At 38.8% G+C, this 17,305-nt stretch overlaps 1 protein-coding gene across 1 annotated transcript; it reads left to right on the top strand.

Moving 5' to 3' along the window:
• Window positions 1–7,149: 7,149 nt before the first annotated feature.
• On the top strand, window positions 7,150–17,161 carry LOC140306588 (muscarinic acetylcholine receptor M2-like). Its single transcript, XM_072385195.1, has 4 exons — window positions 7,150–7,250; window positions 11,825–12,051; window positions 12,273–13,130; window positions 16,042–17,161. The coding sequence occupies exons 2-4, from the start codon at window positions 11,881–11,883 to the stop codon at window positions 16,360–16,362; spliced, it is 1,350 nt and encodes a 449-aa protein (XP_072241296.1). The 5' UTR covers window positions 7,150–7,250; window positions 11,825–11,880; the 3' UTR covers window positions 16,363–17,161.
• Window positions 17,162–17,305: the final 144 nt, after the last annotated feature.

The raw sequence follows: 17,305 nt of genomic DNA, 5'->3' as shown, positions 1-17,305 counted from the left end.
TGAATCTTTTATATCTCTATCAGAGAAGTTAATCTTTCATAAAATCCCAACTTCCCTCTAAATATTTCCAAATTGTTGAACTATTTCCCATAAAGGTGAATCACTTGTTATAAGGTTATAAGGTTACAAAGCGAGAGCCTCCTACAACAGCAAACATTGCACATTAAAAAGACCACGACAAGCAGCAGTACAAATGAAACAGCTCCGAATTAAGGCATGTAATTATTAATGAATTATTTAGAAAAATTATGAACAACACTAAATCCAAAGAGTGATTGCTCTGATGGCAAAGGCCTGCTGTGCTGCTGTTGGGTGGTGGAAGGATAAGTCGAGGCTCCCAAATGAGGGTTACACCCTGTGGTTGAGCTTTGCCGGTGACCACATCCATGAATTCAAATGAGCTCTGGGGCCAAAGCACCTGAAATCCACACATCTAAAATAAACAGGGTATGAAAATTTTGTTTTTAAATGATGTGAATGAACATGCGCACGTTTATTTTATGGGCCAGTTATTTAAATACTTGTGATTATGCCTGGATTTTGTTCAAATACAGAGAAAATAAGAGTAAATCTTAAGGTTCTTTCCACATAATCAGAATCAGTTTGACCTCAAGTGAACCATCATATTCTCATATTTATGTGTACATGGGATGGGAAAGGGTGGACATGTGGTCGGAATTAATCTCCTCACTTTACATACAATTTCCTTTGCAGATGGCCCAAGCATCATGCAAACTAGTGCCATCATTTTTCCACACTAAGTGAACATGGAAAGATTTCTCTTTGCTTCTTTGCATGTTCGGCACAAATGTAAACAGCACAAAATCCTTTTTCATAATCATCAGAAAAACACAAGTCAGGAGTTCAAAGGAGGGCGAGCTTTTTTCTGACAGAAGAGGGATGTGTATCATTGTTGCTATGGCACCACCACTTGAGTGCACCCCCCGGCAGCAGGATATGTTTTGACCCTTTTAAGTGATGGAGCCTCACGAGTGCGAGATGAACGGTGAGGCGACATAGCAGCTCGTCAGCACTCTGGTTATCCCTTTGCTCCACGGAGATCAGGGGACTTGTTAGTGTGTATGTGCCATGCAAACCTCTTTGCTGCATAACGAGCTGCAAAACAGTTACTTTCTATTGTTATTTGATCGAGTATAAATATTACAGCAAATATCAAAGTATGTATAAAGATCCATGAATAAATAATCAGGTGAGAACAATTCTAAGACACTGACCTGAGAGGTTTCCCAGATGTAGGTCTAATTTGAACATTAGGTGTGGACAGTTTAATCTGAGAATTCTTTCCTTTTCTTTGTGCAGGTATTAAAGGATTAAGATCAGTGGGCAACAAAGGCCCAAATGTGACCTGGAATCACATTACCCAGACCTGAGCTTAAATTTTCAAGTTTTAAGTTTTAAAAAAAAATTCTGCTAGCTATTAGGACCTGATAAGAATAAAACCTTAATACTGCCTTTAAAGAGGAGATAGTTTTTGAGAAAAAAAATGATGTCCTAATATGAGGACAATCGGTCTCAGGAGGGTTACTTGCTGAGTGAGACTGGATCAGCCAGAGGATTCATGGTTCTCAACCTACCTGTGTGCCGGGGGGAAGATCATGAAACTGATTCAGAAAAGTGAGAGTCTGTTGGCCTCTGGGTTCATGATCAAAATATTCTGGAGGTAAAGAAAAACTCAGTGATGAAATTGTGCTCCTCTTCTGGAGCACTAACCCATTTATGGATATCTGAGTAAGGTTATGATTATTACTCCTGGTAAGAGGGACAAATGCGTGTGTTCTAAATACTAAATAGTTAGCTGCCATTACTTAGATGATTACCTCAGCAGCAGTTAGCTCTGAAAGCCACAAAGCCATCACAGTATGGGCTGAAAGGGCATCAAACTCTTGATCAGAAACAGATCAAGGAGAGTATTCACAAGTAGTTCCTTAACAACCAAGAACAATCCCTCAGGAGAAAAGCATTCATTACGCTAATCTCATCAACTACATTAATCAGGCCTCTTACCCATATCACATGATGACAACAGGATCATCTCCATAGCAACTTCGCAGCTCCATTGATTACAAAGGTGTAGAAGTGATCCCTGAGTTTCACTGATCAACATTCAAAAGATAAATCCCAGATTAAAACAATAGAAAAGAGTTAGAGGGAATTAATCATCACACAAACAAAGACATAACAGGATATAGATATATGATTGCTTTGAACATATCATATACTTTATCATTTGTTTGGCATAAACCTGCAGGCTGTTTGAATCACTTCCCCTTTCATGATTTAGTTTGGTTTTCAATGGACTTTAAATTTCCCACACACAAAACTCACTCAGATGCTCCTAACTCAGTGAATGGTAAACACTCTGGCTGGTATATGATAGTGATCTGTGAGCCTGTGAGGCAGAAACAGTATGATGAGCTGATGACGAGACAGACATCTGTCCTACAGGTGGCGGCAGAGTCATGAAACGAACAGTCACAAGAAGATATGAGAGCAGGCAAATGTTGACTGAGGGAGAGGACAATAAAGACAGATTTAATAAGGTTCTATCTATCTATCTATCTATCTATCTATCTATCTATCTATCTATCTATCTATCTATCTATCTATCTATCTATCTATCTATCTATCTATCTATCTATCTATCTATCTATCTATCTATCTATCTATCTATCTATCTATCTATCTATCTATCTATTAAATTTATTTCTTGCTGTCAACATTTGCTGTGACCCATGCTATTTAATGTCTTCTGGTAGCCGTTGATCAGTTCTATAAATCAAGTATACAAGCGTTTGAAATAGAAAAAAAAAATCTGGTTCTTACCATGTCTTAAAATTAAATAAACACAAACTCAGGTGAACAGCAACGCATGACATGTTATAATATGTCATCATCTATTTGATAAAAGAGAAGTCAAAAGGGGAAAGTGTGTGAAAAACATACGAGTACCCAATAAAGAATGTGTGGAGAATTTAGAGCTGTTGTGTTGTTGCACACATCAGCGCCTGTTTACTGTAAGTGTGGGATAATGTAACACCTCAAACACTTCATCACTTGCTATCTTTAAGAAACTATAAAAAGGGGTAAAAGCTTCACGGTCACAACTTGTTTAGGAAATGTGCTGAAGAGCTGAAAAGAAAAAATGGATGTATATTTACAAAAGCATTAAAGATGATTAGAGAAAACTAAATATCTTGGGTTCATATTGTCGTGACTTGTGCACGAGACACATAAGCTGGGAAGAATCGTTGTAGGTACAACAACTTGACCACAGTCCAAGTGGCCCTAAAATCCAACTGCACCTGGATACGAGAATGAATCATTACCAGTCTTTGTCATCAGAGGAGATTAGAAAGTCAAGATTTTCTTCAGGCTTGGGAGAGACTTACAGTAAATGTCTATGGAAAATCAACATTACACCATTAGCACACGATGTGATATAAAATTATACAGAGAGCAAATAAAAGAAGAGCCTGAATGTTTTCTTCTCTCATCCTCCTACTCTTCGTTTTACAATGACATCCTTGTCATAAACTGAACGCATCAGTAAATAAATTTTTAAAAAATGCATGGCTGTCTTGTCTGAAGTGTTGGCTTTGTGAGTATGACCCTCTTTACTCAAACCGCTGCTGGGGCTCAAACTAAATGACCCATTTTTCTTCTAGCCATTGGGCCTTTTCCTCATATAGAGAAGAGGTAAAAGCTTCATTGTTTGCTGTTTTTTCATTCCTTGTACAACTGGCAGAGAGCAACTCTTGAATACAGTTATCTCTTAATGTGAAGAATTAAGATGTCAACAAATATCTGAAGTGATAAGGTGAGGCTGGTGAGATCAGGAAGATCATTTTCATGGATAAAAAGTAAAGATGTGGGAGCAGTGAATGTTTGTATATGCGACAGCTTTTATCATACATGGTGTTGCGCAATACGCCCTAAAGCGGTTCATCCACTGTGGATTCTTTCTGTCCCCCTTTCAACTCTGAACACTTTCATGAATGTATGGCAGCCTTGTGGGCTTTTGAATACCATATGTAACATTTCCCATGTGGCACGTCAAAACCAAAAGAATGAAGATGATAAAGATCTTTACCCAGCAAATGTTTATATATATATATATATATGCACCATTTGTGGGCAGAATCCTTTGCATGATGTTATTATGCAAAGTAATCGCCAGTGGAAGGCTTGGATCAGACACAACCCTAATAAATTATGCATTCACTGAGAGCAGTTGAGACTACACAAGCTACTGGCCAGAGGAAGTATCATAACAACAGTTGTCTGCTCTGTTGTTTATAACATGAGTGCTTGTAGAGGCTACAGCCTTCGGAACTTAACTTAGTTTAGTACAAACACTAGAAACAGAGGGCGTTAACTTAGTGCTGGTCCTCGGTAATAAAAGACTCCAAGCAACATCAATAGAGTTCACTAATTATTTTGTCCTATGAAACATAAAAGAGCTCCTGACAAGTAAAAACTGGGCTAGACTTTTTTCTGCTGTGGCTTGCAGTAATAGTACAAGGTGGGAGGCAAGCAAGTTGTCTGGTGTGTAGTCGGCTTTGTGAGAGATGTATGAAACACAAGGAATGAATTCTGTATCTTACACATAATTTCAGTACGAAGGTTGGCTAAATACAACGTCAATGTGTGTGACTATATATATACTATATATGTGACTCACAAACTATAGGTTCTTAGTCTAGCTTGTTTGTTTATACAGCTTAAAACTTTCTGGAACAAAGAGCGGTTTCCCTTCAAAAAATCTTTCACCATTTCTTTAAACATTTTCACCATACCCAACTTTTAGACAAAGTCTATGGAAAAAAAAGACCAAGGTAGAGCTCTGTACAACTCTCAGAGATCAATAAGTGGTGGTTTCTGCTGAAATTGTGGGCATTTGTCAGTCAAAATGGATGATTTTCAACCAGTAGGGTTTTTTCCAATTGCAGGACATGTTTTGATAATTTGAAACTGAAACAATCATGTTAAAATGTGCAAATAAAACAAAAAGCATCATACTATGATTTACCACTTAATGTGTCACAAAGCTGGATAGCAGCTCCATATTTACTGTTGACAGGTGGAATTAGTCTCTCCTCTGATCTTACATTCAACTTGATATGTTTTCCAAAAATGTTCTGATCACTGTCCAAAAAAAATTATGCTTTGAACTATTTTACCATAATTCACCAGCATTAACATCCCAAAGATTCTCAGTGGGGCTGGTTTTGATTAATATTTTGCACACAGAATGTTGCTGAACCTGGACCTGACCATCTCTAATAACCCTAGATCATACCGCTGCATGTGTGTGTAAAAAAATGCTCTTACTTTAACTATTAAACATGGCTGTGAGTTCTACCGTTGATTTTCTTCAATGTGATTTAACCAAATATTTTAAATAATTTCCAAATGATCTTTCAGGATTTTATTCGGACCACAATTCTTCCTCAGAAATGGTGGTTCAACACTACTCACCCAGGTTTTAATAATGTGTTGGACTGTTGTTAACCCAATTTTAGTTTCAGCTTTCACCAATAATATGACTGTTTGAAAGCACAGGTCTTCCAACAAGGCTGTTTAGGAATGAGAAGCTACTCACTGCAACAGTTGCATCAGTTCGGATTAAAGAACTTGTTGACTGAAACATTTGTCTCTGCAGTATGTTTCAGTGGGAGGTTCGTACCCTTTTCCTTGTTAAAACCAGGTGGTGACTTTTGGGCCAGGCAGTGTGTGCTTGTTTTTGAAAGACCTAGAATTGCTCCTGACAATATAGAACATTATGGAAATATGTTATAACCACAATTTACTCAATGAATTAAAGTAAAGTTAAGGAATTAAACAAAGGTGGATAACTGTGCAATCAATTTGATCTTTTTAACTTGGCCTAAAGACAAAAAAATAATGATATATTGAGGAAACAGGGTAAAGGGGTTACTGATCTTTACTTTGAATTGAGAAACAATGGCTTTCATTCTTGTAAATGCTGACTACAGGAAATATGACAAGAGGAAACTCCAATTGGGAGGAGTTGTGAGACCACATATGAATGTACTTTATTTTCAGTCGGCTCTTGGAGCCAACCTCAGTTCTATTGTCAGTATTATTGCACAATAAAGTCTCCATTTTCTCATACTTACTCGGTACATTGCAGTGTTTCATGGATTTGATTCAATTAACTGTAATGTTGATAGATTAGACTTGACAAAGACTCGACAATGATCTGGGCAATGTTGAGTCCTTTTTGTCCCCCAGGGATACAGCGTCAGATATATACAGATCAATATGGTATTGATTTGTGTGTATGACAAATGATGAAACACCGGACATGAAGCTCATGGCTATGGATGCAAATATGTAGTTTTCTAAGAACTTTGCATCAAAATAAGTGACCGATAAAAAAGTAAGACTTATGTGATGTTATATCACAGTGCCTGTACTGAATTTAAAATTAAGCCAATTAACACAACAGAGTTGATTAAGTTAGTATGCTTCAATCTGCACCAAGACATGTCAAAAGATCATTTAAGAACTTCTCATTGCAATTATGCTTGCTACATTCCCATTTCAGGCTTGTTTGCTGGCACGCTCTTGGCATCATTCGCATTATTGTTTTATGGAGAGGTACCAATATCCTCAGAGGTAACTCCATCAAAGTAAGGTCATCTACCAACTGGGGCAGACTGCGTCACCAGTTTGGTTAAAAGGTCAAAACAGTCTTAAAGGTTAACGTCCTGCAGCAACATGGAAACAGGGCGACCGTTTTCTTTTGTCCTCATTTTAATAGAGCTTTATCCTTTTTTCATGCAACAGCCATTCATCGTCCTTACACTTGATTGCCCGCAGCTTGATAATGCAGGAGAATATGGCATGTTTGTGCTGCAGAAGCCAGTGCTCTCCAGGGTCCTGAGACAAACATGTCTCCCTGTCTCTTGTTTATTCAAACCTGCAACCCTAGCTTTAGGGATTCGGCACAACAGTCACTAACAGCCCCCACAACCCCTCCCTGCTCTGCCTGTCAATCTCTGTAACACACAAACACACACACACTGGTCCTTGTCAGAGGAGGAGCAGCATCAACGTCTGGTTACTTTCTGCTTCTCTCTCCGCACCAGTGTGTCGGCAGAGGTGAGAGTAGCATGGACAAAACAAAAACAGCACGTCTGAGTCATTCCCTGAGGACAAGGTAAAATACCAATTCTCTTTGGATTTTTGCCAAACTAAAGCAGGTAAGAGCACTTTTAAGATCTTTTTCCTAACTTATGGAACAACTGTATTGACAGATTTTAATGTCTGTCTATCAAATGTCAATTCACAAAAAGAATATTTACTTTTTGCCCTTTATTTTACTTCTCATGAGAATAACATTGGTGTTATTTGTTATAACCTGCTTGGAAGAAAAAAAACAACCGAGAAAATCTTTACGAGTCAAAATGATATATGATACAATATGAAATTAAAAATAATCTATGGGACATACAGTAGATCAAGAAACATAATGAGAAACATCAATACACTGACTGAAACTTTACCCTTCGCATACTCGCTGAACTTCCTGAAGAGGTTTAGATTAATTATGAGGTTCCCATGAGACTACAAATGTAAATCTTCATTTCTGCTCTGAGCTGAATGGCTTCAGTGAGCCATTAGCACCAGATCCTGCCTCTGGATTCCCCAGTTTCCCAGGTCCTGAGGAATCCCCCTCATTATGCTTAACACAGTTTGTGTCTAAGAGGGAAATTTCAAACATTCAGCTCCATCCTGAAAGATTCTACAACTGAAAAATTCTTCCTGCTTGTTCGCGTGTCCTTTGGCGCTGTATCTTATCATTCCTTACATTATGGTAATGCTGTTATTAACTCCTTCAGCTTTTTTCTGTGTGGCTCCATTGCAAACACATTCAGTTTTTTTCTTTTTTCTTTTCTCTGGTTGTTACACCCCTGTGCGAGGCCAGAGTTCAGGCTGTTGTGAAATTTCCCACTCTTCACATTCAGGACACACATCACGGAAATCAAATTAAACCTGCTTCCAATAACTTGTGCAGTAACACCAGGTGCCTAATAATTTCCCAACAGACAAATGCTGTTTTTAATAGATTTAAACAGTTTAAAGAGTATTTACACACATCTGTTCAAACATCTGAACACAGAATATTTGTCCTGAGAGGATATATAATAAAATACTTTTATGAGATAAAGATCTTTGAATTGGACCCTTGAACACTTTGATCCACGTTGTTGTTAAATCCTCATTTTGATGCAACTGTGTGCTTTGTGTAAAGTCTGCAGTCCCAGTTGTGTGTCCGCACCTGCTCTTGTCTCCATCTTCCCATCTGCCTGTTACCACAGACTGTTGTGTTGTTCATGATATTAAAGTCATACAGACTTTTTAAAGGCGAGCTCACCCAGCCAGGCGTGTGCCCCTATATCCTTGAGGCATATTACCGGTACAGCTGTTGCAGACTGCATCTGCTGGATCTAATTACTATGTTTCTGTGCCTGTCAAAGAAATACTGCTTGCCTGTGTGACTCTCTCCAGTAGCCCTGCATACCAATTAGGGAGGTCCAGTAATGTAGGTCTTATTAGTGTGAATGGAGAGAAAAAGTGAGGAGAAGCTTGTGAGCAGGCATCAATCTCCTGCTCTGTTTCCAGCCTATATGCTACATCACGTGGAAACGTCACACAAGCCTGTCTGACAGCTTCTTATTATACTGTATAGGGTTCAAATTAGCAGACTTTCAGAATTAGTATCACCATCCTGTCAGATTCTATGAACTAGCTGTTGACGAACATGAAGTAAAGTCAAAAGATGCAGCTGAATAGATTTAGTGATAACAGCAAAGCACCAAGGCAGCAGTTATTGAAATTAATGAGTTGGTGTGGATATTGAATATTTTTGCTCTCTCATTTCACAAATAAGAGTCACATTACTGCCATGCATCACCCTCAATGCAACTTAAAAGTTGACAGTTCAAAGTATTATAAGATTTGTCCCAGGTCAAGCTGGGTGAGTGTAGGGTCAGGTTGGAATTACAGGACAGGGGTGTGTTGTACAGTAAATCATAAATTGGATATCTCATGGTTCTTTTACTTAGAGACGACAGTTCAATAGTAAAACAATGATACATGGGATTTAACTCCACTCATCATCAAAAACAAACACCATTAGGTTGGAAAAGACATAAGGGGAAATTCATGAAGACTTAAAAACAGAAAGTAACAGTGTGAAAAGACGCCAAATGAACTTTTAACTAGACATGGGTTGCTGTATTAAAACTACCATGTTATACATTTGAACTATAAAAAGTGCTCTTTTAACATTTTACCCCATGTGTTTTTATTATCGTTACATCAGGCTGGACAACATTCCTGCCCACTACCATTTATAGTGAGAAATCCTAATTATCCAAAGTTTGATAGTCTAAATATTACATTTTCTACATATGCAGCTGTATATGATGTATTCATGTTTCAATAATGTAGAAACAGAGACTGCTAGCATGCTGATTCTAATCTTATTACAAAACTAAGATAAGCTGCTTCGAATGTTGCCGCCAAAATAAAATTTAAGCAGGCATTACCTCCCTTCCTTTCCTGAAGAACAGTCTGGAGGATCCTAGACTGAAGGAGATAAGAAAGGAAGCATCGGAGCATTGTTCCTAAGCATTTGGAGAATTTCATTATCTCTTATTATGGCTGCCACTTACATGCAGAACATCTGGGTCATTTCATCCCATTAGGAATCATCCAAAGTGAAAAAGACCATTCGACCATGACCGAAGTCATGCTGACTCATCTCATGCAAGCCAACTCTAACTCTGTAGATCTAAACTTTTTACGCATATGCTTCAAGTCTGCAGACATGTTTTTTTTTTTAAGTTTTACAAATCAGCATTCCATGAAATGTGAAGACTTACTGTTAACATGCTTCACTTACTTAAAGTAAAGCGAAACATCTTCCTTTACTATCTACATCGACGCTGAACTTAATACACTCTGGAAAGGCCCAAACTGCAGAGTGAGTACCACCCCTTATCTTTTAAGTGCATTCTCGTGATGTTTTTTTTATTGTAAAGAAGTATTTCTACTTCATGGCATAGGTACAACTTTGTTCTTTCACTTATGAGTGGGAGTGGGAGTTAACTTACACTTAAATGAATCCCTTAGAGCATTAGCTTTGAATAACTATCACTGATTTATACCTAACTGTGACTCTGATCCTGAACTAAAGATAAAGGCTTCACCTAAATTGTATTTGCCTATCTAGTGCGAATTAATTCAATACCCCAAAATGAGATCCATTAATGTTTCTGTGTGACCAGACTTTTGTCTTAAAACCCAATAAGTGCAAGTGCAAATGCACTCTTACACCAACCTTAAGTAAACCTTAAATTACTACACCTGTACCAGTCTTACCAATAATCTCACCTGATTTTACAGGCTGTGTCCTGAGATGTAGAGCGAAACTAAAGTGTTACACACACAAACACACAGAGACATAGCTCTTTTTTTATCTGTGACAGAGAAGGCCCAGAATTAATCTTAGATGAGTAAGTGATGGAGTTAGAGATGCTGTAATGAAGTTTCATGTGACTGTAAGAGCAGGAAGGAACTGTCTCTCAGGTACAGTATGATCTTATCATGTGGCCTAATGGAGTCACTTACAGGGTTTTAGCAGTAAGCACCAACCCGCATAATCTCAACTGATATTGATTTTCTGATCAAAATGCATCAGATAATCATGTTGTTTTGCTGCAACTCCAATCCTGATGTTTTCAACAAAACAGAGGCTGTAATCATGCTTAACAGTGTAAATAAAGCTGATTGCTGTTGACTGACTGCCAGGGTTAATTTTAAAATAGATAACCCATTAGAAATTCAAAAGAGCAGGTATCTCCATATGGGCAGCATATATTGTTTAGTAGATGCTTTTATCCATTGCACCTAACAGCACTGTGAGTGCCTGGATTTTGAGTGTGGGTGGCCCCTGTGGAAATCTGTTTGTGCGCTCTGTGAAGCAGTCTTTCATAACTCACAGAACATGCAATTCCAATGTCAGAGAAAAAATAAATACTCTCTTTCTTTTTTCTTGTCACAGACATTATTACTCTTCTTTAGCCTCAGAGAATGTGTCCTGACCTGACATCAAAACCACAATTCAATCAAGGTTTATTTGAAAAAAAAAACACAAAAGCAAACACAAAGGCATCATATTCAACAGTTCCCCCTTTTTTTAACCAGCATCCATGCACAGATTGGATGCTTTGAAAGAACATTTAGTGACTTTCAAAGTCTGGCTGAAGATTTTAATGGATCCTTGAAGTGCAGGTGCCCTCATTACAAGGTTTTATCAATGCTGTGAGGTCAGACTTTACAAGATACGCCTTTCATGACCACCTAAAATATTGCTCAATAAAGAAGCGAACAAGTTGGCAAAGACAGCATTTCGTTTAAGTTGAAAGAAGTACCAAAAGACATCTGTGAGACATCTGACTCAGTTTAATCGTGTCTATAAGTCACTCATACTTGATAGGATGATTTCACTGCATAAAGATGAACCAGTTTTGCTATTCTTGACATGAGTGTGTAAGAAGCTCCTGTTAACACACCAGCTGCAGCCTTTATTTTTCTCACACCGGTCTGTTCTGCTCATCGGGGCCTTGCTGTTGGCACGAAACACCCAAACACCTGCCAGTGGTTTACGAGCTAAAAGCTACACATGATTTGGCATCTGTGATCACAAACACAGAGAAAGAAATAAAAACAAAGACCCTGATTCTTTCTAAATCTTTGTTGTTGTCAGGGATTGCGCAGACATGACTCAAGTCTGAAGTCTGTGTGAGAGGGACATCATACAGCATGGATACTCAGAATTCATCCCACAGCACCAACATCAGCAGAGGCAGTAACATCAGCCTCTTCTCTGGAAGCCCCTACACTACCGTGGAGATAGTGCTCATCATCCTGGTGGCTGGATCGCTGAGTCTGATCACTGTCGTTGGAAACATCCTGGTCATGCTCTCAATAAAGGTTTGGGTTTTCTTTTTTTTTTTTTTCTTTTTATCATTCATGATTAATGAGTTCAAGCATCCATCTCTGGACACCTTGAAAAGCACACCCAGACTTAGAGATAAAAAACAGGTGCATGTCTGTGCAGAGAGGTAATCTAATAGAAATGAGGGAACACACATCACATCGCACAAAAAAGATTAGGATCTGACAGTCTGCTCTACTGTGTTGTTCCTCTAAAGGTAAACAGGAACCTGCAGACCGTCAACAACTACTTCCTGTTCAGCCTCGCCTGTGCTGACCTCATTATTGGCATTTGCTCCATGAACCTCTATACTGTCTATATTGTGATTGGCTACTGGCCCTTGGGAGCAGTGGTGTGTGATCTATGGTTGGCTGTTGATTATGTTGTCAGCAACGCCTCAGTCATGAACCTGCTCATCATTAGTTTCGACCGTTACTTTTGTGTCACCAAGCCGCTCAGCTACCCAGCACGCCGCAGCACCAAGATGGCTGGCCTGATGATCGCAGCAGCCTGGGTCTTATCCTTCATCCTGTGGGCCCCCGCCATTCTGTTTTGGCAGTTCATTGTGGGTGGGAGAACCGTGCCTCCAGATGAGTGCTACATCCAGTTCTTCTCCAACCCAGCGGTGACCTTTGGCACAGCTATCACAGCTTTTTACCTACCAGTGGCCATCATGATCCACCTTTACTGGCGCATCTCCAAGGCCAGCCGCAGCCGGGTGAGGAAGGACAGCAGGAAGACCTCAGGTACCAGTCTGGCAGAAGCTCACTCTAACAGCCAGGAGGAAGGCTGTGAGAACAACTGCGTCACAACAAAACAAGCTCGGGAAGGGGTTGGAGACGGGAGGCAGAAGGAAATGTTGCAGCAGCAAAACGGATGTGGTCCACAAAAAGAAGAACAGGTAGAGCAGGCAGATTCTACAACAGACATTGTCCATGCGTCGACATCTAAAGAGACTGCAGGCCCCGTTTCATCCCGGAAGAGCTCAAATGGTGGGAAAAATCAAACGCAGCCACCTTCCCCGCAGAACTCTGCAGTTGACAGACAAAGTATGGTCGCGAGGACTCTGCTGATGGTAAGTCTGATTATCATAAATTTCAGTAGTTTATGTCACATGACTAAAAATAATAAGTCTCCTAAATAAGAGCTTAGTTTTGTAGCTAACAGTAGTCTAAGCCATAGTGATGAAAGGATGTCATTACACAGCCAACACCTTCAATCCAACCAAAAGTAACTCACTGTGGGAAGAGCTGTCCCAAGGTTTGTACAATTATCTATGGTGTCTGAGACCAAATCACAATTATTTGGATGATCTGCCCTGCCTTGTCAACACTATGAGATCAACATCTGTATTTATGAGCAACCTGTCTCAACATGTGTTGCATGGATTATCAAGAAACTATCTGCTGTTAAAGAAATATTTGTGCACAGACATTCTACAAGCAATCGCTCTTTGGTTGTGGAAAAAAATAGTGCCAAAGAAAATAACCATTAGCAATTATGTCCAACCATCTGAAGTTAACCAGTGTAAAAATTCACAATATAATACATAAACAAACCACTCAAGCTACTTTGGTTTTCCTTTCCCTGTTTTGAGAATCTGTTAAAGTTGACTTCCTCTGTCAGAGTTCCTGATTCTTTAAACTGGGAGAGTTCTCATGAATGTCTACTGAGGGTAAGATACTACTCCATACATACCTCATCCAACCCCACTTAAAAATTAAATATCCCTTTGATAACTGTGGCCATCCTCTGATTTTTTTTCCACCGTCTTACAACCATGGTAACCATGGTAATCTGTCTGCTTTTTCACCAGAATACCTTTTTACACAATTTGCACCTAAAGCCCACTGGAACTTTGCAAAGTTACGTGGGCCAACATGATTTAGGATATCATGCTACTTCACAACATATTTTAGTTACATATTTTGCAATAAAGGTTGTGACGTCAGCTTAAAAGAGACATAGTGGGTTTAGATCACCAGAACTGAGATTGAGTTAGTTTCCCAGCATCTGGGGACAGACATAATAAAGTAAAATATGCATGGTTCCATAATCATGTAATATTTCCTTAAACAAAGGATGTAGAACTGTGTTACATCTTCTCTTAGTCTCTCTTGCAGACGTGACTTTGAATATTCTGAACTAAGTAGTTATAAACAAACAAAATGAACTGATTCCCTTTATTTGTCAATAGTAATTCATAACAGTAACCCAAACTAATTGTTCACTAATCCAAAGAGTGCAGGGTGAAGTTGTTGCACTTAGCTTGTCACTATCAGTGACTGCACAGATCTAGCCTGATCATTTCTTCCTTGTTTAGCTTTCCTCAGTAATTATTCTTGCGCTTGATCATTGCATGGTCCATACATGTTTTCCCAGTTGATTTGATTACATTTTATTTGCCTAAAATGTGTGATGAATTTTAAAAAAGTGATAAATTCAGCAGGCAGGGAGGCAAGCACAAGGGTGACGTATTCATGCCTTTTTGTTCCAATAATGAGTCCAGCTGCAGCATTTTGAATCAACTGGAGACGACAGAAGAAACCTGATGTCTGAGTATAGAGAAAAACTGTAGTCAAGGCGAGAATAGACAAAAGTGTGCAGAACCTTTTGTAAATCAGTAGTTGAAAGGAATGTCCTGATCTTTGATATTGTTTTAAGCTGGAAAGGTTAGACTGAATGACATATTTTAAGTTGAGCATCAAAGCTATTACTCTTAGGTGGTTGAATGACTGCCAAGATTAAAATGAACAGGACTGAAAGTTTTTGAAGGACCAAACAGAATGTCATTTGATTCATTATCATTTAAGTGAAGGAAAGTTTGGCTCACCCAGGATTTTATGTCAGAAAGACAAGCTGAGAGATGAACCAGGTTTCTGGAATCTTTGGGTTTTTCAGGCATATACAGCTGAGTGTCGTGGGCATTAAAACAGTAATGCACATTATGGTCTTGAATGAGATGGTGAAGAGGTATCACATCAGTAGTAAACAGAAGGGGGCAAGTGTTAAGCCCTGTGGTACACCACAGATCAGCTGTGCTGTTAAGGAGGTAAAGTTATTAAGAGTGACCAAAAAGGGAGATAAGAGAGATATGGTGATGCAGAGGGATGCTGTAGTCAACAGTATCAAAGGCAGCACTTAATTCTAAAATGATTGAAAGTGAGCAGTGTCCTCTGTCCGCACTCATCAGCTGGTCATTTGTCACCTTAACATTTGCTGTCTCTGTATCGTGAAGTGCTCTAAAACCAAACTAGAAACAGTTAAAACACTGTCATCATTCAGAAATGAAAACAACTTTGAAGAGATGACTTTCTCCAGAACTTGAATTGGAGATCGATGCATTGCTGCTTAAAGAAAAGGGGTCAAAACTCTTTGGCAGTAGATGAACAATGGCATGTTTATAAGCATCTGGAAATAAGGCAGAGGCCAGAGACATATGAAAATTATATAAGTGGGGGATACTTCCTCAAGAAGTGTAATGAGAAAATATCTATAATATAGGCTGAGGAGGTCATACGGGAGACAATTGAATTCTGAGGAAGGCATTTGTTGAAAAGAGGCAGAATTAACCAGAGAAATTGAAATAAGAATAAGATTTGAGTCCTGATATTTTCCACTTTATTTGTAAAATGAATGAGGAATTTTTCAGTCAGTTAGGTGTCAGATTCTTCAAAAGATGAGAGGGATCCATTTAGTAAGGAGGTGCAACATAGCAGAGTGGCAAACATCAGGACATGCAGACTGTTATTGGATAGTAACTGTTCATTCTAAGGTGATGAAAACACAACTGTTGCTATATTCACATTCTTTTGTCGTAATGAGAGCATATTAGCAGCATTATTAGTGCATTTTTGCTGATATATGGGCCTGAATGTTACATACATGTGTTTTTTGACAGCCTGTTCCACTGCCACAAAGTCAAGGCAGTTTATCACACACTAACAGAGCTTAATTCTTCCTCTCCCTCTTCTCTCATTTTCCAGGTAACAAAGCGTGCTGTCAGTGAGAATGTCGTGGCGAAGTGGAGAAGGAAAGGCAATTCGTCCAGGGAGAGAAAAGTGACGCGCACCATCATGGCAATCCTGGTTGCTTTTGTTGCCACATGGACGCCGTACAACGTGATGGTCTTGATCAACACCTTCTGCTCCCCCTGTATCCCCAACACCCTCTGGACCATCGGCTACTGGCTGTGCTACATCAACAGCACCGTCAACCCTGCCTGCTACGCCCTCTGCAACACCACCTTCAAAAACACCTTCAAGCACCTGCTTCTGTGCCAGTACAAGAACATTCGTGCACGATGAGGGCGCAAATACACACTTCATTTTGTGATGGAATCAAAGACAATGTGATTGATCTTGTAAAAAAAGACAAGCAAATATTGAACATATGTGAAAAATAGGTTAGATGTGTTCTTGTTGCGCACTATTATTTTTCTTTTACAGTGGAGGAACTTTTTCTCACTTCCACTGAGAGAGCATGCGTTTTGCATTTGTAACACAATCTTAACTTTTAATTATTTCAATAAAGACCTTGCACTGTATAATAATTCATACATTGAGCTTTACTGACTGTTGTGAAAAAGTATATTGATTTGTTCAAAATTTTGCTTTGATTAAGTGTTTTTCCTCTTTGCTCCTGATACATAACATGCATTTGTGCAGTCTTGTGTTAAAGATTGTTGTGAATGTGGTGTAGAACTGTAACTTTAATACTAGAGGAAAGGATACTGTTGATAATGCTGTATTAACTGAAGCATTAGAGTCAACACTAAGCTGTAAAATAGGATGGATTCACCATATCGGTCTGAATGAGACCTGGTCTTTAAAATGAATTAACAGAAAATTGAATTAGAAGCTGTATACTGATGTGTGTTAAGGGAATGTCTGTGTGTGTGCATGTTTCTTCTCTAGCTGGATTTACTCAGTCGTATTAAGCTGACATCTGACTTTGATGTCATGAGTATTCTGTGATTTTGTGAAATTAATCTAAATGTGATATTTGTCCATATCATCTCCTGTTTCTACATATTTTTGTAAATAAGAAAGAGAATAATTATTGTTATGTCAACTGTGTCATTCCTCAGTAATCTTTATATAACCTTCATGTCATGTGTTTCCCTGATTTCTATTTAAAATGTACTGGTAAAGATCCCTATTTGGTCAAAGTGAAAATTAATAATAGAGAGTCACTGTGTTAATGGTTTTACTAAATTAGACTGCTCATGTAAGAACAAAGTTGTCTAGG

This window comes from Leuresthes tenuis, unplaced genomic scaffold (assembly GCF_036924035.1).
Source record: "Leuresthes tenuis unplaced genomic scaffold, fLeuTen1.0.hap1 SCAF_5, whole genome shotgun sequence".
NCBI lineage: Eukaryota > Metazoa > Chordata > Actinopteri > Atheriniformes > Atherinopsidae > Leuresthes > Leuresthes tenuis.
This window is presented reverse-complemented; position numbering and strand designations above follow the sequence as displayed.

Coding starts and splice junctions, on each gene's coding strand:
- LOC140306588 (XM_072385195.1), top strand. CDS start 11,881: ATGGATACTCAGAATTCATCCCACAGCACCAACATCAGCAGAGGCAGT. Junction 12,052..12,272: donor TGGTCATGCTCTCAATAAAG/GTTTGGGTTTTC, acceptor GTTCCTCTAAAG/GTAAACAGGAACCTGCAGAC. Junction 13,131..16,041: donor TCGCGAGGACTCTGCTGATG/GTAAGTCTGATT, acceptor CTCATTTTCCAG/GTAACAAAGCGTGCTGTCAG.